This window comes from Aspergillus oryzae, chromosome 4, assembly GCF_000184455.2.
Source record: "Aspergillus oryzae RIB40 DNA, chromosome 4".
Taxonomy (NCBI): Eukaryota; Fungi; Ascomycota; class Eurotiomycetes; order Eurotiales; family Aspergillaceae; genus Aspergillus; species Aspergillus oryzae.
The window spans coordinates 3,252,322-3,277,581 of NC_036438.1; the positions used below are offsets into that span (position 1 = coordinate 3,252,322).

The window sequence follows — 25,260 nt, forward strand, 5'->3', positions numbered from 1 at the left end:
TTAAGGAATGGTTTTTGATATGACCCAGACCCTAATTTAGCGAATCTAGAATGGAATACGATATTCGCGAAATACACGAGGACCCTAAGGGGTAATATGAGCTAAATGTCCTAACAGCGGGGGCCAATACTGCTTTATAAGGTTACATAATCCTTTTTAGATCCTTATATTTGGGAGTTCCATTAGCAACAGTGTAGCTGCATTTGGGAATCGAAAATAACGACAGGAAGGATTTGCTTGTGGTCACCCACCTAACTATTAACCTCCCGCGTGTAGCTTTGATATGGCGAAAAGTAGGGTTGGGGTGATATGACTGAGTGTATAATAGATGGACTGAGTATACTAGACACAATACTGTTGTCTATAGCACTGCCTTTCTTGACTGCATTGCATGGCTATACACAGTTATGACTAGGTTCTAGGTACCATGCCCCATTCAATATATCTATATTGTTGCTATCATAACTAGAACCTGAAGTCTGAGAAGGGAAGATTGATACCATTGAGAAACACTGGCAACAATTGTCATGAGACCAGATTAAATCGAACATAAAGACGCGAAACAAGACGATGCCGTTCTCCTTGAATATCATTCCATAATCCTACCCTAATCACCAAGGATAATCGTAATTTGGCCCACCGTCCACGTTAAATATGGCAATACGGGTCACTGTAAAGATTGTTTTTCGCTCTTGCTGATCCCCATCAATGGTCTCAGTCCCGTCATACTTCCTAGTTACCTCTTCATACCCGCCTGACATGCGATTTGTAGCGGTAGCTGTGCCTCGCAGAAAGGTAGCCTGCCTTGTGACAGAGTCAATTTCCATCCCCACCTTCGATCGATTGAGATCCCCTATGCCATTAGGGTGGTCGGTATGCCCCGTAGCACTGTTGTATGCTTGAGACGAAGACATGCTGTCCTCTCCGCTCCATCGAAACAGACTGAAGCTTGGCTGAAGCTGAAATAGAAGTAAAGGAGGGGCGATTCTCGATTTGCCTATCTTTTCCGGCTCCTTTCCCTCTTTTGCAGCATGGGTCTCCGTACAGCTGGAGAAGAAAGCCCCCACAACTACCTTTTCCGACTCCTGAGCTTGATATCCCAGGAAAAGAACAAGGTGCGACAGACGACTCGGATCGTCATGGAAAGTTTGCTGAAGTATATGGCCCAGATCAAGGCTGTCCGTCAAGCTCTGGGAGATCGAGTCATAGCATTTTTGAAATGTAATCAACTCGACATTTCGTGCCAATTCGGTTCTTTTATGGGCCTGGAACGGAGGTATAAACAATGATGCAGCTCGAAGAATCCCATCGATAGTGGTGTCTGGTGATGATTCGGTTTCTACGTCTGGTATCCCCGTGGACGTGGGAGGTTGAAAAAGTGTTGCCCACAGCTGATGAAAGCATTGCTCTAGATTTGGCTGGTGCCAGCAATATTGTTAGACTCAGGGTTGGAAGGGATGCAAGACAACAAACGGGCTTATCCTTACCAAGATATCTAAAGCCCGGAACACTGCGTCAGGGTCCAGGTACTCATTCTGGTCAAGACAGAATGATCGGGCCAGGATATTAGCCAACTCTTCTTTCTCCGGACAGGACTCCTCGAAGGAGCCGTAATGGAAGTCCCGGCCCCAGGTCGGTTTATTGACTCGTAGCCTCATCATCAGGCAGAGTAGAGCAGCCAGGTCGTTGACCTTCATATGATATTGGTCTGGTCTCCGTTCGAGAAAACGTTCCGCCAGTGGATTCAGCTGCTCAAAGGATGGATTTAGCAAAGGATGGGCAGGGGATATCAGAAGTATAGCATCTATCACATCGTCGGTGACAAATGTGTCAAAGCGAGCGACTCGTGGATCTGAACTTGACTGACGATTGACTAGGCTGATGCTTCGGAAGATCCGATTAATCCTAGACCGGCAGCTACAAGGGTCCTCGTTCCGTTTCCAGCAAGGACCGAAATCATCCACTATGGTTCCGAGGAGCCTTGTGCCTTGAAGAGGAAGCAGAATCAACCCACGTTCAAAGGCTGGTAAATGCAGCTTCCTGTCGCCCGCACCGGCGAATGAGAACGGGAGATAGGCGTAGAAGCAGAAGCAAGACCACAGGACATCGATAGCTGCCTCTGGGATGGTCGTGTCAGGATGAGTTCTGGCAAGGTGGTTATGGAAACTCTTTATCGTCCAATCTGAAACAGTATTCAGTATCTTATCAGCCTCCCCTGTTATGAGCTAACTAACTTGCTCGCTGGAGCCTTGAGCTCTCGTGTGGGTAAGAATCACTTACAAGGCTCCGCCTGGAGCGAGTCCCGGATGCTAGACGCGTAGAAGACGTCTTGTGGTGTGATGGATGAGACTCTTTCCCGAACAAGACAGGTATATAGGTCTGAAAGAACGGAGTCTAGATGTTTTTGGTCAGGTGTATTGTTCATCCCTCGGTGCCACTAGCTATTGATTGACTAACCAGGTGTAGCGGTACGAAGAAACTGGGAGATTTTCTTCTTTCTATCTCTCAGGAATATGGGCAACAATAGAAATCCCAAGATGGTCTTCATGACTGATGCTTTGCGGCTTTCTCACGGGGCGTGGTTTGTAGAAAGGTGGGTTCAAACAGATTCATGGACAGCGGTCGACTTATGTTTATAAGATTGGGGGAATGCTACCTGGGGCCCACGTCAATGTTACCAAGGCGGGGCCGAGCCTTAAATTACAGTACAAGCATAGATTTAGTACATACAAAACACCCAATCAAGACAGGATTTCTCTTGTTGGTGAAAGCTGGTATATTCCCTGATAGATAGTACTAATATCACCCTGGTCAGTATCAACTTATTCTTAGATTGCCCCTACTAGTCTAAAGAAAGCAGGAAAGGTCCAGATTCCCTGCAAGTAACAGCAAACAACAACTTGCTCCTCAGATACATCTAAACCGCACAAGAGATAGTACACCTCCTAGCATGGTACATGGAGGCCAGGGTTCTCACCTTCCCATTAGGAATTGATCTTTTTCCACAGCCTCATTACAAAATGCCGACAGTTGTTAGTGACGAGGCTATATCACTTCTTGTTCATCTCTGCAGCAAAACCTCTTCTATCCCGTTCGATCTCCACGTATGTTAAGCCCAATTTGATGTGGCCGAGCACCTCGTAGTTGGCCTTGTCCCAGCTATACCAAGTGTCCTCACTCCGGTCCGTGAACACGATCTTTTTGTCATGTTCCAGTTGAATGTCGTAGCATGCTGAGTCGAACTTGAGAATGATGGTGTTCCCCTCGGGTCTCTGCGTGACACGACCTGCAATTATCAGATAATGATCGGGAAACGACTTGCCGGATACCTCATTTCGTTCACTCCCTAAAGAAGGGTTTCCATCCCTTGTCAATTTCAAAGCACATTGTATCCAGAAGGATGCTATGGGAAGTTGACAACAAGGGATTATCAGTATGTACCTATTTTGATGGCATAGCCCTGACCGACCTCTGGTATTCTTCCTACAATTTGCTGCTACTTTTTATATTTATCATCTGTATTGGCGGCTGTTGGAGCCCGTTTCACCTGCGTTGCCGGCTGGCGTTTAGTCTTAGAGGGAACATAGCTTGAATCCCCGCTGAATGAGATTTTAATAGCAGGGAGCTTCCCAAGGGACTCGGGAAGTAGCATGGTTGGTTGGTTTCAGAGCCACTGACACCTGGGCACATGCTCTTCATCTGCACAGCAGAACCGTCATTGATTTGGTTAGAGCTCCGGAGAGCCAGTAACAGGATCCATTGGCACTCACCCGACAGTTTGGGACATTTACTTTGGGAACGGAGGTTGGGGTGCCATCAGCTCCGCTTGTAGAGATCTGCGTATTCGTCGCGACATGGGCTACCAGGAGGGTGCCAAACAGACGGATACCAGGCCAACTAGATTTTGGGGTAGAGCAGCCACTGAGAATCTAGAGGTTAGGAATAAAGAGGCCAATGTGAATGCTGTCTGAGCGGTGACATGTGTGAATCACATCTTGGCAAGGGAATTTGAATGACGATTGTATATGGAAGTAACGGAAGACGATAACAAAAAGTAATGAGTAGACTATGGCAGTATCAGCGAGGAGGAGCAGAATGGGTATTTATAGATATGTTGCTTTTCTATATATCGAAGCGCTTCATCACAAGAAATGGAGTGGTTTCAACTGCCAGATAACGATTGCGTCGCACGCGATCATACAGTGACATATCGAATCAATAATGAGGTTTGAAAGGTCCTGTCTCTAGCATTAAGACAAGGCAATAGACTAATTGACCTTTACCTGGGGGCCGCTTCTGAAATGGGGTTCAATAGAATAAATCTGCGAGGGAAGGGTTTCGAAGGCATCTGGTGTGGAGAGTCACACCAGGTATTGGCGGCGAGGGGCTTCGGTGTTCGGTTTTAATCATGAAAAAAACCCGCTTGCGACTTTTTTCACTGGATTATATGTAGAATATTCACCTTTCTTCTGAGGGAATGTCCAGACAACCTAAGATTCATGTAGGTAGTAGTATTGGCCCAATGCACTGCGATGAAAGCGTCGCCATGCAGAGACTATCGCCCTATAGAAGAAGCGGCCCAGAAGAGCAGGACTGAGAGCCGGTATGGCTCTGATCGATCATAACACCGCACAGCGACCAAAAGGGCCACGATCTATATAGCAAGTCCACTATTGCAGGATGTGGTCGTCGGGACGCACAGTAAGCAAAACCATTTATGTCCAACGGCATTGACTACTGTTGTAGATGTGGCCTGATGGCTAATACCCATCTTGCAGTGACAAGCATATCACCTCTTATATAAGGGATAAAGCAAAGATAACCCGTAGGCTTCCGGTAATTTGGTCCCTACCGTGAAGGTCTAGCGCTACTGCGTTATTTACTTTAGAGCAAGGATTCCCGAATTCTTACTTTGCAGGCGCGCATAGCCTCGCCTGGCTATTATTGCTCTAGGACAGGTTGTCTGGTAATCCTTGATGGCGTGAGGGACAAGTTCAGCTAAGCTCCATGGTGGCCCTTCAATGATATAAGCTCGTGGATGAGAACCTCTGTAAAGTTCACCTAAATTTGTAGTCAGTAGCATTGGACAATCCTAGGATAGCTGATACTGGCTCAACAATCTATGTCTATAGGACAGATAGTCTTCTCTCTGTGATGTGGAAGGTTGAGTTTACCAAAGTTGGTCCAATGGCTTCTGCTTATAGAAATACACAACGACGAGGTTCTTAAGAATTGGGACGGAAAGCTGAGAGTGCTGGAGCTCCTTAGATGGAATAGATAGAACTGCCAGAAGGCCAGACCTGACCAAAAGCGCCAGAGAGGTAATGTTTTTAATGCGGGCGATATATCGTGCTTGGTATGTGACTCTTGATCCACGATGGGGGGTTTCCATTAAAATAACCCCGAAGGTGCGCTCCATGATGGCACCATAATTGTCTCGCACAGCTGAGGCCGTGATAAGTGCCTGCCTGAGGACCACACCCCCAAGACTGTGGCAGATAAAAACAAGCGGTCTTGTACGCTCTGCATCGGGCTTCGCTCGATTGAGAGTCGCGTGAGTAAATCTACCGCAAAGTCCCCGACATTCAAGCGCGACCGACCGAATGCGCCACGGGCATTCGAAGCAGAAGTCCGGTACCCCCGTGTGTGCCGATGGTTTTGCTACGAGAGAAGCATATTGACGCAACAGGACCTATCAGCTAGAGATAACGGTTAAAGGACTATGTGGAGAGCAATAGAGAATCTTGATATTCCTATGCTATCTGGTACATTGTATGAGCTAACTGTCGTATTAGAAGGCTGAAGTATATAGAGATGCTCAAGATCTGTTTCCAGGCCAGAACTAATCTCTGGGTTATGCTGGAAGAACAGGCAGCCATACAGAACACTCGGAAAGTGTGCCAGTGATTGGATCGTGTATGTCCTGAGATGATGAAACATGTTATTCCTACTCAAGATAATTGGAATTATATATGGGGGTAGCGTCGTTGCAGAGCAACTGCCATGCTCTAAATGTGTGAGTGTGTTAGTACTATAAGCGCAATTATATATAACTCCATCAGACTCTGGTAAAATTAATATCAGAGAATCTTTTCTGGGGTTGAGATGGCCTTGCGACATATATAGTGGCCAAGAACCATGAGACCGACGTTAATATTTGAGAGAAAAACACTATTATCCTTGTATAGGTCTATATGCTCTACTTCTTGAATGGTGAGGATGTAGGGTTACTTCGCCAACGAGCCCTAGGTGGGCAGTATACAGGAAAATAGAACCGTGGCTCTCTCGGGTCCGAGCTGTATCATATTCCTAAGCTTTTGGATTCAATGACGTATCGACGTGCTGGATCTGTTTTATTTAGCCCCGCAATCGAAACTACTTCCAGGCTGGACATTTTTGACAACATACTGCAATGACATCCATGCTGTCGCCGTTCTTTAGGCGAGAAAGATCGCTGCTAACTGTGCGATTAGATCGCCGAGACGTATTGGTTCTTACATACCCAGCCCCGATCGAGTTTCACTCATGAACTCGCCATCCGACCTTACAGTGAGAGCTGGTGAATGGGCTCCCAAGCACGGCAACAATGATTAGAAAAATTAAGAAAATGATCTCTATGTAAGCCACTGCTTAGGGCAAACTAGTACATACGACCATAGGGTGTGGAGAACAGGGCTTCCCGTCCGCTCAGCCGTACTTAAGCCACACGCCGGGAGGTTAGTAGTTGGGTGGGTGACCACCAGCGAATCCCTCCTGTTGTATGTTTTTGATTTTTTATTTTTCTGATCCTCGGTGAACGAGCTTTGACCAAATGTCTATATCATATTTAATTTACCGTTTCCAGTTGGTAACGGTCTCCCTGAATGGTTTGTCATATACATGTCGGTCAACTCCGAAAGTATCTAGATTTAGGGTTTACGAGCACCCCTTGCGCCCTTAGCTTACAACAGAAGATCGGTGAGCCACAGCTCTTCGCCACTGATGGACCCCCTTACATCCTCCATGATGTTGAACGAACGTATATTGTTGAGAGGGTGACCTTAATGGAGTGGCTTATGCACCACACCGTCTGTAGGTTGCGTAGATCACTTCTCCATTTCATAGTCTGGACCCAGACTGCTTCCAAAGGTTTCGTTTTTTGTCGAGTCATGATAGTACTGATACACATTACATTAATCAGTTCCTAATTATCTTCGTTTGGTCGGTCGTTCGAATCCAGCTATTCCTTGACCACATCACGCCATTTTTTGTCTTCCCGACAACAATGGACTCGATATTGTCTGAAGCACTTTCTAGCGCAGTCTTGTATGCCCCAACAGTGGGCGTAATAGCTACTCTATCACTAATAGCCTCCTTTCTCATAATCCTCGTGTCGGATCTCATTTATTGTGGGTTCAAAACATGGGCGGTACAATGGGCTCCCTGTATCCCAGGAAAGTCACTACTGAGTGAAAGATTCCGTTTGAAGAAGTCGATGGACGACTACTATGAGGAGTTTGCCGATGCATACCGAAAGGCAAGTTGCTCCGCTTCAATGATGGTTTCACGGTCACACTCGCAGTTCTAACCGTCCTACCAGTATAGCAAAAATGGTAGAGCCTTCTCGATATCGGACAATATAGGTGAGGGATATATCGTGATGCTTCCACCGCAACACTACCAAGATTGGTACAACGTTCCTAGGAACCACCTAAATTGGGGAAAGGCGGTTAACCAGGTGAGTACGGTGATATGCCATCATAGTTGCACTATCACAGTCCCCATTGTCTTGGGGTGGAATACATCAAATAACAGCTACCATCTAGGAGTTTTCATTGGACGACCTTGGGATAGATCTTGGATGGCATATCGCTCCTCTGACTGTGCAGAAGTGCAGCCAAGTGGACTTTATCAGTATGGGATCTGAAGGTTTTATGGGATGTCTAGAGAACTAATTGCTTGCTCTAGAGAGAGTCGAGGGGCCAATCGGCCGTGAACTTGATCGCTTGCTGGTGGAAAATTTGACTGAGTCCAAAGGTATGTATGAGGCAAGGAGATATACCAGCAGCCGAAGGCTAATAAAAATAGAATGGCACCTATGCAGCCTGTTCAATACTGTAGTGAATATCTACAGTCATATAGCCCTTCTGGTTGTGTTAGGCCCTGAGTTTTCCAACCATACAGCTCTTGCTGAACAACTCCCGTTATTCAGCATGCAGTTGTCGGATCGAATGGGCTCAGAGAAATCTTACCCCATTTTTTTCAAGCCCCTTGTTCGAAAATTCTCAGCCAAGACTCGTCATGTCCAATCTATCATGGCGGAGATGAAAAAAACAATTGTGCCCGAAATTCGACGCCGAGTTGAACAAAGGCGAAGAAGCACTAAACAAAGTACTCAAAATTGCTTTCTAGACGTGATGATCGAGTTATTACTGAGGAAAGATCTTTTGAGTCATGATGCCGTGAAAGACGACGAGCGACATTTTGATACGGTGGCAATCCAGACAATATTTCTTTTATTTGAGGTTCTCGGAGGCCTTACACCAGCAACGACTAGTTCACTCTATCGAATCATGAAGGCTCCTGAGTATTTAGCTCCTCTGAGAGAAGAACTCGCGGCTGCCCTAAAACAAACCGATAATGCATGGAGCTTTGACATTTTCAAGCACACCCCTAAGCTTGAGAGCTTTACTAAGGAGTGTCTCCGTGTTTTTACGCCTTCAGGAAGTTAGTATCTTCCATCAACCTGCTTTCATAAGGAGAAATGCTAATAACAGTCATCCCTGCAGTTGCAAGTGGTGGGCTGGTAGAAAAGCCACTGCAACTCCGTTCAACAGGTCGCACTCTTAGTCCTGGAACTAAATTTTCCCTCCCAGCTCAGCAAGCCCATCTTGACCCAGATAACTATCCTAACCCAAATGTCTTTGATGGTTACCGTTTCTGTGACCCTCAATCAGGCGCTTGTGATATTCGAGGGACAATAACACCCTCCGCCAAATGGTTGATCTTTGGTATAGGAACTTCAGCCTGCCCTGCCCGGCTATTAGCGACCAGAATCTCTCAAACGCTATTCGTCAAGGTCATAAGAAACTATGACTTGAGGCTAAAGGTTGAGGATGGCCAGCCTGAGGTTGTATATTCTGCGGCAAATATGTTTGTGAATTTCAACACTAAAATGTATGTGAAGAGCGCAAGTATCTAAAGTGAATCAAATATACATTTTTACAGCTACACGTATCACCATGGCAATTTAGTATCTATCAAAGCTGTTATACGAAGGCATAATGTCTTTGTTAAGTTGTATGCTCTTCTGCTCCTCTACAAGGAATCTTCTATTCGGGCTTCATGGTGCAGTGTTCGATTATGTCTTGCTTTACTTCAATTCTCTGTAATGAATCAACATTTACAAGCTATCCAGTGTACAGGACGCTTCATAGAGATGGCAATCATTCCTTCCGAAGCGTCGTATGCCATGTAAATACAGTGTAAGGAGTATGAGATGAGCAATTATCGAACTTTACAGCTATTGAATGATAGGTTACAGTGGAAATTAACCTCCTCGACCGCCACACCGCTCATCTCATCCCACACCTCCACACGGAGAATAATACTCTGATCTATCCCAGGCCGAGTCTCTTGATTATTCCCTTCTACAGACAGAACGCATATGTGGGTCATGTGAGATGAATCCAAGGCAAGGGAGGCCATGCCGATCGTGATCATCGGGCGTCTGAAATGTCGGTTAGGGACGGGGAAAGTTTCACATTTCCTTCGTGTAGATTTCTACTGCCGATTAGACTGTGGCTCTGTACAATCCGTGGTAACGAAAATGCTTGGAAACCATAGTTCACCAAGGCCCTAAAAGGCAGTATTTCCATTAGGTCCCCACAAAGCTCTATACTATATGGTATGTGCAGAAAGGTCCTCATGACCAGGAAATCAACTAGGTCGGCGAATAGGGATGCGGGATCCGAAAGGTTCGTAGTATGATCGTGGTCTTCTGAAAAGATGAAGCCTCTTACGCAGTATTTTGAACTCTATCTATATCACTTAGAAGGCTAGTATGATGTATCTTATCTAGTTAAAATGCTGATTGAGAGAGATAAATGCCAGATAGCTCTGGACATGTTCTTCGAAACGGAATTGCTGCCCCCTTACCTTGCTGTTGAGGTACTTATATTGAATTCGTAGACCGTCCTGAAACCCCAGTAGGAACTCCAAAGAGCACAGATCCCCCCATCTCTCGTTCTATAGCAGGATCATCGACTTTATCATTCCAAAAACTGAACAACGGTAAAGAACAATTCCGGCTCGTTCAAGATGATCGACAAGCGGCCTAGTCAAAAGACGACGATTCCAGTCATCGAGATCATGAGAGAGAAGCGATCGGAGGATCTAGAAACGCAGATCATTCAAGGTCTTCAATTTGACAGTCTTCAACTGCCTCAGGACTTGTTGTGGGACGATGCTGGGCAGATACTATTTGACGATTTATGCAATTCCTCGGTCTACTACCTTACAAGGAAGGAGAAAGAAATCCTGCATAAATATTCGTCTGACATGGTTGCCACAATACCAGAGGGAAGTGCGCTCATTGAGCTGGGTTGTGGGTAGGTTAAACCTGTACCATTTCGTCCTTTGCTAACACCAAGCTTGCAGGAGCTTGCGGAAATCCGGAATTATATTGTCCGCTTTGGAAAAAAGCAAGAAGGCAGTAACGTACTACGCCCTGGATGTGTCCCAGGAGTCTCTGCAGAATGGTCTAGCCCATCTCCATAAGGGCCTTGGCCCCCTTGATCATGTTGAGTTGCGAGGGCTCTGGGGCACATACGAAGACGGCATAGCGTGGGTTGCAGATCAAGGCCCTATGAACGCGTACACAAGTATCACCTTTCTCTGGATGGGAAACAGCATGACCAATATGCATCTCGCCCAAACCCAGTCACTGCTCTCTCGCATGAGTGATACATGTGCTAGCTCAGGTATCCGATGCCAGTTTCTGGTATCGGCCGATGGGTGCACAGCCGAGGATACAGTGATGGCTGCTTATAGCACGGAGTCTCAACCGTTTAGAGACTTTATGTTAAATGGGCTGCAGTCCGCAAACCGCATTCTAGGGCAGGATGTTTTCTGCTCTTCTAATTGGACATTTGGCACTGTTTTCGACCGTACGCGACACGAGGTCCAAATGTTTTACACCCCCACTCATGATGTTAGCATCTACATCAATTCGGAACGGCGCAAAATCAGCAAGGGAGAGAAAGTTGCAGTTGTAACTAGCGGGAAATGGCCTGAGCCCTACTTCCGGTCAATAGTTGAAGGCATTGGTCTGCAGGTGCTTGACCTGTGGACGGACAGCGACCAGGTCTACTGTACGAACTCTCCACCATTGACGCATCATTGCACTCGCTGACCTTTTATTCAATTTGAAGACTTCTATCGTATTGGCTTGCTACTGCAGTGACATACACCGCTACAGGACTACGTACTGGTTTTCCCGACGCAGCATCTTTTCGACAGAGGATAAGTCAGAAAGAGCAGAGGTGGTGGGACTTATCATCAAATGAATATGGCCATGTCTTCCCTGACATAGAGAGTATCTGCCTCTGCTAGTTGGATTCAGCCCATGGATGTCGGCAGGTAGTTTGCAGCAAGTAGGACGGACTATCTCCAAGTTGACCTAAGAATCAAGGTGTTTTGAAGCAGTACAGTATTGTAGAATTATATTATAGAAATGGCAAATATCTCCAGATCTAAACTATTCAAAGTAGTAGCAGATGATAGGGTGTAATCTATAATTCGCCTTGTCCGGACCCTCAATTTAGTCCGCCGTAGTGAAGCCACTACAGGCATTCCGACAAGAACAAAAATTGAATAAGGGGGAAGATGTGGCCCTAGCTATCATAAGACTTTACTGAACTTACACTGATTTTAGTTTTCCTTTCCTATGAACTGGACTAGCATGCTAAAATGGTGTACTAAGGCCGTTGATAGAGTAGCGGTCAAGGGTACGCTATTCCACGAGGTAAACAACGCCACCTCGCTTACAGTAAAACCCCTTTATAAGCAATTCGAATGGCTTGCTGAATTAGTTGCTTAGAACCGGGTTTCCCCGTACTAGCTAAGTTTTCAGGCAGGACACAGGGTGCTCTTGTGGGGCACAGAGGGTAGAAGCAAGGGGATAGTATAGAGGGTAAATCGTGTACAGTATGCGCAAGGGAATCCATTTGTCTTTGCTCTCGGTATTCAGTTCCGCTTGGGTATTTGTATTACCGGGAATCGATGTACACGATAACAACCAGCAGTGGGAGTGACAGGAAACCACGTAAACTGGGTAAGTATCTGCAAATGATAATATAAATAAATTGGGAATGCTGTCACGGTGCTCCGGACAGGGCGTTCGAACACTGTGTTTGTTTGATTTGGGCGTTTTACTTGGAGTTTGCTTATTATACCCGCCACCAGCTCAATACACAGCAAACGCCGTCCACAAGGGCACCCAGAGTCAAAGAGGCCACCGGATATTGAGAGCACAGAATGAACCGGGAGGATGAAAAAGTCACTTTGCCACGTTCGCTTTGCCGAACCAAGACAAAGGACAGGCTCAGCCGCGAAAACGCTGCCAGAAAGTGCCGAATCGACACTCATGAAATCGAGGCTATCAGGCCGTGTACAAAAGAGCAGCTACTATATGCCCCGCTCCTCTCTCGGGGAGATGAGGCGCCCATTGCCGAATGGACGTTTGACATCTCAGAAGCAATCAACCTCGACCTCCTGAAGAAGGCATGGCAGGATATTGCACGGTCAAATGAGTTCTTGCGGACTCGGATCATCGCGGATGGTTCTCCGGAGATCTTCCTGCGCGTCGTTCTTGATGGAGAGACACTCCTATGGAGTGAAGGGGATGATATAGATGATCCTTGGGTACTAGGTTCCTCGTTGGCCCGGTTTCATATCATCAAGATGCCCAAGACCAACCAACGTCGGCTTGTGCTCAAAGTCCACCATGCAGTATGCGACCCAAGCTCTTTGTATGCGGTGTTTGAATCAGTTGATCATGCCTATCACAGGGAGGACGACCACACTTTGCAACACTGTGAAGCTGAGGTGAATTGCAACACAGAAGGACCCTTTTATCATGCAACCACCTTTCCCGAACTTCCGCCGTCAGTGCGGTACCCTGCTGCTAGGCATACCATACAGCAGTCAATCTCATTGGGCACATCGACATACAGATTGGGGGAGATCACCACCTATATATGGCTAGCATGGGCCATCACCCAGTCACAGTACCAAAGCAGTGACCGTGTGCTTTTTGGTACGGCCGCACGGTGTGACGAGGAAAGGCCTGGGTCACCTCCGTCTGTTAACCCTAGGCTGCTAGTGCTGGACAATCAGGCAGTTGTGCGTGATATTCTCCAAGAACTGAGAGTTATGTTGATCCGCTCATCCGAAGCTACGACGGCCGTGCCCCACAGTGCAGCGGCCAAACAAATCTCAGGTGCCATACAGACTGTGGTGTCAGTTGGTAAGCGATCACAGCACCAACCGTTGAGATTCGCCAATCTCGTAGACTCCCAGAAGCAAAATCCCTTCCAAAGTTATGCATTGACCCTGGATTGCCGGGTGGAGGGAGATTCGTTGCTTACGGTTCAGGTGCATTATGATAACAATGTGATTCCTCAATGGACGACACAAAGGGTCCTGAGCCACTTTCTGCATATTCTTTCTCAGTCCCTGCATGGTAATCTGGATACAAAATTGGCCAACTTCAAAGGCCTCAGTCCAAATGATGAGGGACAGCTGGCGTACTGGAACGGCCACCCTCTCCCCATTGTGGACCAACCTGCGCATCATATCATCCATAGGATATGTCTGAAGCAACCCGATGCAGAGGCTATCTGTTCATGGGATGGCAAGTTGACATATCATGAACTAGATATCTTGTCCGCTTCATTAGCTTCCCGGCTTGTGGAACTCGGCATGGGAGGCGCCGAGTCAATCATCCCGGTTTACATTGACAAAAGCCGTTGGGTGCCTATTGCAATACTTGCTGTGCTTAAATCTGGAGCAGCCTTTACTTTATTCGATCCGTCATACCCAGTGCAACGCTTGCGGCTAATGGCCGAAGATGTTGATGCTAGGGTTATACTCTGCTCTAAGATGACAGCGGAGCTGGCGTCCCAGATCGTTCCGCAAACGTTACAAATTGATGACGAGACGGACTGCAGTGAACTGCACCCTGGGCCTGTTTCGCACGTTTTACGACCATCGCGACCGGAAGATGCACTATATGTCGCCTTCACATCTGGCTCAACGGGGAAGCCCAAGGCCACAGTTATCGAGCATGGATCGTACTGTACAGGTGCCAGAGAGCACATCAAGGCATTTCGTCTGAATAAGAACGTAAGAGTCCTACAATTCGCACTATACGCATTCGATGTCAGTATTATGGAGATACTCAGCACATTGATGGCTGGAGGATGCATTTGTATACTCAATGAGGTACAGCGTACCACACCACAGGCCTTTGAGGAGGCCTTCTCCACTTTAGGCATCACGCACGCCCTTCTAACGCCATCGTTTGCAAGAACTCTGCGACATGTCCAGCTGCCGTCTCTCGATGTACTTATACTAGGTGGAGAACCCATGTCACCGGTAGATGCGGAGCACTGGGCGTCACGCGATATCAACTTGATGAACGCATATGGGCCCGCCGAATGTTCAGTAAACACAACTGTACAGCCCTGTGTCTTTTCGAACCCAGGCAACATTGGGTTTCCGACTGGCGCCGCATGCTGGGTTGTGGATCCCAGGGACCATAACAACCTGGTGCCTATCGGAGCCGTGGGAGAATTACTCGTCCAAGGTCCAATTGTTGGCCGGGGCTACCTAAATGACCCTGCCCTCACCAAGGCATCTTTCGTCAAGTTTGTGCCGTCAATATCACCACGACTACCTGGGACGGAAATCGCATACAGAGCCTACAAGACTGGGGACCTGGTTCGCCAGCAGATGGATGGTTCGTTTGTCTATATTGGGCGTAAAGACCAGCAAGTTAAGATTCGGGGGCAGCGGATCGAGCTCCACGAGGTTGAGCTTCAGGTTCAGAAGAGCCTAAAAAACGATTGTGATGTGGTCATAGAAACAGTCATAACCGAAGGGCAGCCACAGCCACTCCTGGTAGCATTCCTGAATCTCAAAGTACATGGAGGTCATGTCAACAGGGACCTGGGGCCCTTTGCTATGCCCGATGAAGAATGGCTCAGGCACATCGAGGCCATTGAAGAGGCACTGAAGCAGAGCTTGCCACCATCTATGGTCCCAGAGGTATTTTTCCCTTTGGCCTATACTCCTACCACCCCAACTGGTAAGATCGATAGACGTCTGCTGCGCGAGCTTTCCACCAGCCTTCCTCGACCACAGCTAGAACTATATCGGAACAGGAACAAGAACAAATTTAAACAGCTGCCATCCACACATGTCGAAGAGACACTTCAACAGCTTTTTTCGGAGATTCTAGAAATTGAACAGCATACCATTAGTGTAAGGGACAGCTTTTTCCAGCTCGGAGGAGACTCTATATCAGCAATAAGGCTGGTTGGCGCTGCGAGAGGTGCGGGGCTTGACTTCACCGTGGGTCAGCTTTTCTCTACACCAACTATATCGGGGGTAGCCCTTCATGCAAAAGAACTAGGGTTTTTGAAGGACGAGCCCTCTAAACTATCTCCCTTCGTTCTCTTGGGAGCTTCTGGAAACTTCCCTGAAATAATGCAGCTAGTGCGAAATCAATGCAAGCTTCCCAATATAGACAACATCGAGGACATTTATCCCTGCACAGCATTGCAGGAGGGAATGTTTGCTCTCTCAGTCAAGTCTCCTGGCACATATACTGGAGATATCTTATTGAGATTACCAGGAAGCATGGATATTGAACGCCTTTTGTCCGCGTGGCACGCCACGGTAGAGGCGAACCCTATCCTGCGAACACAGATTGTTCAGACACCGAAAGCTCTATTCCAGGTTGTTATGCGACAGGTGAGTTTCAAATGCAAACAACACGCTTCACTGGACGCTTTCGAGAAACTGCATGACCTTCATGATAGAGGTGTGTCAAGCAATCCAATGTGCCAAGTTGGCCTTGTCAAGCATAATGGAGATCAACACTTCGCTCTAAAGATCCACCATTCACTTTGTGACGGATGGTCCTTGAAGTTGATTTTGGACCAGCTCGATGTTGCATATAGGAAGGACGTGTCTCTTACACCATCCTACTTCAACACATTTATCAGGCACTTGACTAGCATAGACGGGTGGGAGGATTACTGGGCTTGTGAACTTCGAGATCTCCAAGCACCTATATTTCCAGCATTACCCTCACCTTCATACATCCCTCGCCCAACATCGCTCCGTGAACACGCCATTGACAATATCTGCATGGCTGATTCTGGCATGCGCCTCCCACTTTTGATCAAGTTGGCATGGTCTATACTTGTATCTAACTACACCGACTCTGACGACGTCGTGATCGGCCTAACATTGAACGGACGAAATGCACCAGTCCCAGGCATCGAGCATCTGACTGGTCCCACAATAACAACAGTACCACTACGCATTCGCATACATGAAAATGACACAGTTCGTACTGCACTGGATTGCCTTCACAATAAGTTGACAGCTATGATTCCCTACCAACATGCCGGCCTGCAAAGGATAGCTAAGCTCAATGATAACTGCAGAAGTGCTTGTAGTTTCCAAATGCAAGTGGGGATACAGCCCTCGGCAGACTTCGACACGAAGGGCCGTTGCTTCGATATTGTGGAGCGGTCGATTGGGGCTTCAATGGATTATAGTGACTTCTCCATTTATGGCATTGTGGCTGTATGTGAACTGAGCGCTACTGGCACGGCTTTACGCGTGAAAATGCGCTATGACCCTGATCTTATCAGCTCAGACGAAGCAAATTGCATGGTACACTTTTTTGAGCATATCCTACGACAGATGTGTGAATACCCTGATACGAGACTCAGTCAACTCGAGCTGGCAGGGCCTCAGGACATCGAGCTGTTTGCCCAGTGGAATGCCACTGTCCCTGCACCAGTTGAAGCTTGTCTACATGAATTGATCTTGAGCCACAGTCGCACTCAGCCTGGGGCGTCTGCAATTTGCGGCTGGGATGGCCACCTGACCTATAAAGAGTTGGGGCCGATCATTATCCAGATAGCTTACTATCTACGGGAAAGCTATGGTATTGGCCCTGGTGTAAAGGTCCCAATTTGCCCCAATCGATCGAAATGGGCTATTGTGAGTATGCTCTCGGTACTATATGCAGGTGCAGCCTGTGTGCTACTGGATCCAAATCATCCACAGGCAAGGATGCAAGGTATTATCAGCGATACGGCAGCGGACGTTGTCATATGTAACACTGAAACCGAGGAAAAAGTAGCTGGTCTGACACGACATCTGGTTATAGTTGGACCTGGGTTGCTGGATTCGCTGCCGCCATCTACTTCACATTCACAATGTCTACCCAATGCAACGCCAAAGGACCCAGCATTCATTATATTCACGTCGGGAAGCACAGGTAAGCCTAAAGGTATAATCATGTCCCACCAATCTTTAAGCACGAGCATATACTACCATGGTCCGCCACTCGGGGTGAATGAGCAGACTCGTACCCTTCATTTCTGCTCCTATGCGTTCGACGCCAGTATATATGAGATCTTCACAACCCTGGTGCGTGGAGGGTGTGTATGTGTGCCGTCCACGACGGACTGCACCAACAATTTAGCTGGGTTCATCCGGGATTTCAAGGTTGACTGGGCACTCATGGCTCCTTCAGTGGTTCGTTTGCTTCATCCCGACAACGTGCCTTCTCTCAAATGTCTAGTTGTTGGCGGTGAGGCTCTCACCAGAGACATTGTCAACCTCTGGGCCGACAGGGTCAGGCTAGTGAATGCGTATGGACCTGGAGAGGCCACAATTATGGCAGGGGGGGTTGTACAAGCCAATCACTGGATAACCGGCCTCATTGGCCCAGTTGTCGGTGCAAACCCATGGATCACGAAACCGTTTGATCCAAATCGATTGGTTGCCCGAGGAATGATTGGCGAGCTCCTCATTGAGGGCCCTGTGGTAGCAGATGGCTATATCATTGCACCAGGGAAAGGTCCAGATCCGTTCATCTCGGCTCCCGCGTGGCTGCGATCAATCAGGCCGAACAGCGCGGGAGCCACAAGGTTTTACCGATCGGGGGATTTAGTTCAACAGCAGCGTGATGGGTCGATCCGTTTCATGGGCCGTCGAGATAATCAAGTAAAGCTTCGTGGGCAACGCATTGAATTGCAGGAGGTCGAGCATTGTGCCACTTCCCATTTTCCAGAGGCAGTGGTAGTGGCGGAGGTGGCCTCGTTTCTGACAAACGGGCGATCGATAGATGAACTTGTCCTATTCATCAAAGGGAGTAATGCCAAAGCAGAATCTGATATGAACACTTCAAACTCACAGGATACCTCAACATTATTCTCCTCTCCAACCAATGTTGATCACACCGCAATGGCAGGCTTAAAGGACCACATGGCTCGCAACCTGCCACGCTATATGGTACCAAGGATTATTTTACCCCTGGAAAAGGTCCCCCAAACGGCGTCTGGAAAGATTGACCGAACCCGTTTGCGAGTGGCAGCTGGGAACCTTGAGCGAAGGACGCTGGACGAGTACATGAACACAGCACACATTGTAAAGCGCCAGCCATCGACCGACCAAGAGAGCCATGTGCGTAGCATTTTTGCACAGGTTCTCTCACTATCAGAAAGCACTATTGGGATAGACGATAGTTTTTTCAATATGGGAGGGGATTCCATCTCCGCCATGAGGTTTCTCACGCTATGCCGTCAAGCAAATCTACATCTCACTATGCCCGCGTTTCTCAACTATAATACGGTCGCGCTATTTTGTAGCAATGCGAGTACCCTGTCAGATGTTTCCAGGTTTGATACGTCGGAGGAGATGGATCGCCCATTTTCCTTGAGTCCTATTCAAAACATGGTCCTCGGGTCTGATGAATCGGCCAATAGGCGATTCAATCAGAGCTTTTTCCTGAAGATTCAATGTCCAGTCGACCTTGGTGAAATGCGTAATATACTATACGAGATTGTACAGCATCATTCGATGCTGCGCGCGCGATGGGTCCAGTCTCCAGGCAAGGAGCCACAACAGATAATCTCATCATCCAGCATCGATACTTCCTTCTGTGTCCAGCACCATCACCTACGCAGGAGAGAGCATGTTGTCCGCATAGCCAGGGAGTCACACTCGCGTTTGGATATTCGGCATGGGCCAATCCTGTCGTTGGACATTATTTCCGTAGAGGATGACGCAGACTATGCACTTTTCATTGCGCATCATCTGTCGGTAGATCTAGTATCATGGCGTGTGATCCTCGGCGACATTGAGAATATTTTAAGGGGTAAGGAACTCGGGAATATCCGTCCATTCTCCTTTCAGACATGGGTTCGCTTGCAAGCCGATCAAGCCAGAAACTATGACCCACCAGTCGTCCTTCCGTTTGACGTTCTTCCAGCCAGTTATGAATACTGGGGCCTTACACGAGAGCAAAATGTGTTCGGTTCCGCTATTGAGTCAATGTTCACGCTAGACGTGGACACCACTAACATGTTGCTTGGAGAGGCGAATACGCCGTTGAATTCACAACCGCAAGAGATATTCCATGCAGCTCTTCTCCATGCTTGGCAGAAGGCGTTTAACGACAGATTGATGCCAACCGTTTTCCTTGAACGCCATGGAAGAGACCCTTGGGACTCAGAAATCGATCTCTCCCGAACTGTTGGCTGGTTCACCACCCTGTCTCCATGCACTGTGAGTGCAAGCGGAGGTAGGACCCTATCTCTAGTGGACTTAATTTGCCGTGTGAAAGACAATAGCCGCCGCATTCCGGGAAAAGGACTACCGTACTTTAGTTCACGAGTATACAATCGACAATGTAAGACAGCCTTCAAGGACCATGACTCAGCAGAGATACTCCTTAACTATGCTGGTCGCTATCAACAGTTTGAATGCCCGGATGCAGTGTTCACTCAACCAGATTGGACATTGGATGAAAGAATGGATGTAGCTGAAGATATGCCACGTCTCGCGCTATTCGATGTATCGATTAATATCCGAAGCGACAAGTTGCATTGCTCCATCTGGTTTAGCAAACACTGTCAGAGACAGGACCAAATCGCTCGATGGATCAAGGAGTACCAAAACTCACTACAGATAGCGGGAGCTGAACTCGTAACGCGTCGTCGTCAACTTACCATGTGTGATATTCCACTAGTCACCATCAATGACTACGAACAGTTGAACATCCTCGAAACCACTCTTCGGAGCCAGCTTGGCTTGAAGTCTGTGTCGCCGATTGAAAGTATCTACCCCTGTCCCAGCTCTCACGTCGGTCTCATCAAGGGGTTGGTTGGAAATGGTGACCGCCATAATGTCCGAGCCATCTTCAAGCTATACGGTAGTAAAGCGGTAGATCCAACTCATGTGCTGGAATGTTGGCATACCTTGGTCCAGCGCCATGCCATCCTCCGAACAGTAGTCGTGGACAATCCCTTAACTCTCGGGGGACCTCTCCATGTCGTTTTAAAACAACTCGCAATCGACACGGCTGTCCTTTCTTTTCAGTCACAGAATGTTGTGGAGGAGCTCTGTGATGTTCGTCCATCTTTCGATTGGGCCACCTCTCCGGCACACCAGATGGTAGTCGGCCAGGGTTTAGACGGTGAAGTTTTTTGCAAACTGGAGTCTGGAAAAGCGCTTATCGACTGGACATCCTTCTCTATTTTAGTCGATGAACTCTGCCTTGCTATCAATGGTCTCCTACCATCCAAACCTGCCCCTTTATATGGGGACTTCATCTCTTACGTGCAGAGCCAACCACTTGATAAGATCATGAATTATTGGGAGGGCACCCTGCATGGAGTCACATCAAGCTTCATCCCGAGATCATTGCCTGAGGCACCCGATACCCCAGATGCCGTCCCGGTACTGCATTCAAGGAGGATCATCCTGGATGGCTTCAAGGACATCGATGGTTTCTGGAGAAAAAACAGACTAACCTTGACAAACGTCTTTCAGGTAGCCTGGGGCTTGGTACTTTCCTTTTACAGTAGATCGCCAGAGGTCTGTTTCGGAACGCTGGTATCCGGACGTGATATTCCTATCACCAATATAGAGAACATGGTCGGCCCCTGCTTTAATGTCCTTCCTTGTCGGTTAGATCTCTCTCCAAGCCGTAATATCATGGAGACTCTTCAGCAGAATCAACAGGATATGCAACGCCGCACAGACCACCAACATTGCTCTGTCAGGGACGTCACCCGTAATGTGGCAGACACTACCTCAATGCCCTTATTCAACACTTGCTTGTCAGTGAAGCAAATGGCAGAGCCAAAGGAAGACTCGGTGGGCGATGTACAGGTTAAGATCGTTGAGATTCACGACCCTACCGAGGTATGTTCATCTTTGCAGATACTCCTTTCCTTTCCCCTGTTGGCCATCTTCTGACGTTTCTTCACTTGCTAGTATGATATATGCCTTTCAGTTCTCGTCCATCGCTCCCAGATTGAAATCGAGTTGCATTACTGGAGTTTCATGTTCTCGGAACAAGGTGAGACCAGGCTATTAAACAACCTTCGCAAGGTGATTGCTCATATTGTTGTTCATTCTGCCCAACCAATCGCGTCTATCGCCTGGGATTCTTAGGCTGTTTGAAGGCGGGATTATGCTGAATCAGAGCGTTAGATGAACGAACTATTATAATCTTCTGTTTATCCCCGACATCTTGTAATGGCAGCACAACGCCCTGTATAGATTCCGATCGCGCAGATGATCAGAAGTTCGAGTGATTCGTTCTGTTTAAATCCCAATACATTCTTCCTTAAGATCCTGGACATTAAATTCTAATATAGACCTGCAGTAAATCAGATATATGTAGTATTCCAATCAATGCCTACACATCTATCAACAATCCGTAAGCCCAAGAGATGTAAATCGAGTACCACAATCGAGAATAATCCGAGAGCGCTGTCAGGGCAATGCTTCATGTCTCGGTAACGAATCAGAGTTGTGTGTCAAACGCCGAAGGTCCTGTCAAATCCGCTGATCTACCAAGCGTGTGTGACTGATTGACGTCGAAACGCCTTCATTTCTACTTTTCTAGCTGCAGGGAGATATAGACCTCATACTCGGAAGAACTCGAATATCATGCTTGAGGCGAAATCATCCTGACCTTTTTCGAGCGCTATATCTGATATCCTCCATCCCCTGCTTGGTCAATTATATATAATTGACAGTTACACCTGGCGTTGAACGGTGTCAGCTTACATACTGGCCTGTAACGAACAATAATAAGAGAAACACGGCGAAGATTAAATGAACACACCTGTAGATATATAATTACCTCTGCCGACGGGCTTGGACCGCACATCACTTGGAAGGTTGTTCCCATACTCTTTCTGACACCCATCCACAATTATTTGAGATACCAGTTTTGTCGTTCATTCACAATTTACTCTATCGGCAGGCCTTTTGTGTTCTTTACAGTTGTCGATTGTCATCCATATCCTTCCACATGCAACGAAACCTACTATCCTGGCAATTCACTAGCATAAGGACGGTCATCCGTTTTGTGCATCATTTCTGAAATCTCTATATACAAGTCATCGAAACAGCTACCATACAAGAGGGGGGGAGTTGTACAACTGTTAAGAGGATTCCTTCTAATACTCAATCAATCTCGCAGCCGCAGGCGGGTATCTCGCCCCTGCCACGGGATAGTTATCCAAGATGGACTGGATCCTCTCAAGGTCAGTATCGTCCAATTCAATATCTGCCATATTCTCCAGAACTCGTTCCTCCGACCGGGCGCCTGCGATCGGTACAATGAACGGCATCCCTGGCTTTCTGCTCTGCACCTTCAGCCATGTCAGTGCCAGCTGAGCCGCAGTACAACCCTTTGACTCTGCAAACCTCTCCAGTTGCTCAACAAGCAGACGATTCTGAGCAATACTCTCAGGCTGAAAGCGGGGAACCGTACGGTGATGAGTCTGAGGAAGATCGTCCACGGTCTTGATTGACCCCGTTAACATTCCAGCGCCTAATGGAGTATGTGCCACAAGGACAATGTCGTTCTCCGCGCAAGCTTCCGCAACCTCATTCTCAAACACTTCTCTCGACCAGAGACTGACCTCAGCCTCGACCATATCAATCTTCGTCACACTAGCGGCACGACGGATGGTGTCAGCGCGCACTTCGCTCATCTGGATACCCCCAATCTTGCCCTCTACCCTGAGTTCGGCCAGAGCCTTCACGCTCTCCTCGATTGGAACGTCGGGATCTACTCTTCCCAAACCAAAGATATCGATTTTCTTCTTGCCGTCCAGGATCTTTAGGGTGTTATCTGCGAAGGCGCGCAGGCCATTCCGAGAACCGTCCATCGTGAAAGTCTTCATGTCCACCAAACCAGATTTGACCGTAAAGACAACTTTCTCAGCATCCTCAGGATAGGCTGTAAAGTAGCGATTCATTAGATGCAAGGAGTTGTTGTTCGGCAAACCGTAGAAATCTGCACCGTTCCAGACATTCGCTCCAGCTGATAGGGCTGTTTTAAGCACTCTGAACGCCTTTTCGTCCGGGGTGGGCCCGTAGTGCCAGATAAGACCTGTTACAGTCAGAAAATCACAACATAGTCAGAGGATGTATTGAGTGTACGCACGCATCAAACCAAGACCATTCTGGCTAATTTGCTTTCCAGCGAGTGTTGCCATGTCGTTATATTGAATATTCTGAATGTTGTGCGATATCTGATGTTATGTAATTCGACACCAGTGGCCACTTTCTTGCATTTATCTTGAAGCGTCCGAATTAAGCCCGCCATCTATGCATTAACCCCAGACATCGGATATCTCCAAAATGCGATAAATCCGAGGATACCCGTTGGGGCTGAGTCAGAAATTAGGGCGAAGGCATACAGCTAGACTTCTGCACAGCCCTAACTGCCGTAAATGCTCTGCCGAAATGAAAACTAATTATAGGTCAAAGTCGGTCAGAGCCCTATCTTCCTACGGAGTATATTAGTGTTATTTAAAGCTTTTTGGGTCTTGTGCATATTCATGCTTTTCACAAAATTTATGTTCAGTTCCCCCCCAAAAAAAAAGGTTAGATAGATATCCCGCAACTGTGAAACATCATATGTACATATATGTGATCTAAACTCGCATTATAGCATCCCGAATCAGTCGTCGCTAACTAAAACTCGGTTGTTCCTCCACAATTGAATAATTGAAGTACATTGGGTGGCAATCTTTGAGATATACCCGTAACATCAATCTATATCCTCCACCTCCATGAACTCCTCAATTGTTAGTTCTAGAAGAGCCTTCTGTTCCTCCAAAAAGCGCTTCATCCCAGGAATGTCAAGGGGTCGATTGGACCGTTCCCGCTGTTTCTCCTCCTTCAACTTAGCCCGGGGGCGCTCTTCCAAAAGCTCCATTTTGTACCCAGTGTACCCAGTGTAAAGCTCAGACCAATTGCTGATGGCTCGGGAACCACTCAGGACCATCTCGTCTCGAACAAGGTGGGACTTGGGCCGGAAAGCCGTGACCATGCTGATACGCTCGCGACCTCCAAGGGCTTTCAAGGCCTGATGTTCCAGGTATCGGCCCTACATGACGACGGCAGTTCCCTGACGGACTGTTAGTATCTATGACCATGGAACAAAAGGAAGAGAAATGTACCATTGCTGGCCCGCGGATCTTCCTTATCTCTCCCGACAGTCTCCCCACCAATTATTCGTGTACAATCCGACAACATCACTACACACACAAAGGCAAAGCTGTCATAGTGCCACGCAAAGGCCGGCGGCTCGTCATCAGATGGGTTTTTTATCTGTTTGCTCGGTCATAGTGTTCTGATCGGCAATGGAAATGTTTATGTTTGCTATATCGTACTTGAAAGAAACCTCCAGGTCGATACCTGCAACCTCTGATACCTTAGCTAGAAGCTCAGGAGAGCTCCACGCATCGCAGGTGAAGGGCGCTCATCTACCAAAAGTCAGCCAATCATAATTTACTGGAAAGCACTTCATTGGACAACTCACGCTCGACCCATGCCCCGAACCATATTTCTCGCAAAGGTAGAGGAATACTGGCAATCCGCGAGCACGGGCTCACTGAACACCTCGGCGTGGATCTGCTTGATAGTTTCGGGCGTAAA

At 47.5% G+C, this 25,260-nt stretch overlaps 4 protein-coding genes across 4 annotated transcripts; 2 read left to right on the forward strand and 2 right to left on the reverse strand.

Moving 5' to 3' along the window:
- Positions 1-611: 611 nt before the first annotated feature.
- Positions 612-2,548, reverse strand: AO090102000467 (uncharacterized protein; the record flags this gene model as incomplete). The annotated part of the gene is made up of 4 exons (XM_023236803.1): positions 612-1,418; positions 1,488-2,182; positions 2,281-2,394; positions 2,458-2,548. 4 exons carry the CDS (start codon positions 2,546-2,548, stop codon positions 612-614), a joined length of 1,707 nt encoding a protein of 568 aa, XP_023091834.1.
- A 6,004-nt stretch (positions 2,549-8,552) lies between these two features.
- On the forward strand, positions 8,553-11,592 carry AO090102000466 (uncharacterized protein; the record flags this gene model as incomplete). Its single annotated transcript, XM_023236804.1, has 4 exons — positions 8,553-8,706; positions 10,340-10,589; positions 10,639-11,351; positions 11,486-11,592. The coding sequence occupies 4 exons, from the start codon at positions 8,553-8,555 to the stop codon at positions 11,590-11,592; spliced, it is 1,224 nt and encodes a 407-aa protein (XP_023091833.1).
- A 924-nt stretch (positions 11,593-12,516) lies between these two features.
- AO090102000465 (uncharacterized protein) lies at positions 12,517-21,552 on the forward strand (the record flags this gene model as incomplete). The annotated part of the gene is made up of 1 exon (XM_023236805.1): positions 12,517-21,552. The coding sequence occupies one exon, from the start codon at positions 12,517-12,519 to the stop codon at positions 21,550-21,552; it is 9,036 nt and encodes a 3,011-aa protein (XP_023091832.1).
- Positions 21,553-22,766: 1,214 nt separating this feature from the next.
- Positions 22,767-23,813, reverse strand: AO090102000464 (aldo/keto reductase family protein; the record flags this gene model as incomplete). The annotated part of the gene is made up of 2 exons (XM_001822582.1): positions 22,767-23,707; positions 23,762-23,813. 2 exons carry the CDS (start codon positions 23,811-23,813, stop codon positions 22,767-22,769), a joined length of 993 nt encoding a protein of 330 aa, XP_001822634.1.
- Between the last annotated feature and the right edge of the window lie 1,447 nt (positions 23,814-25,260).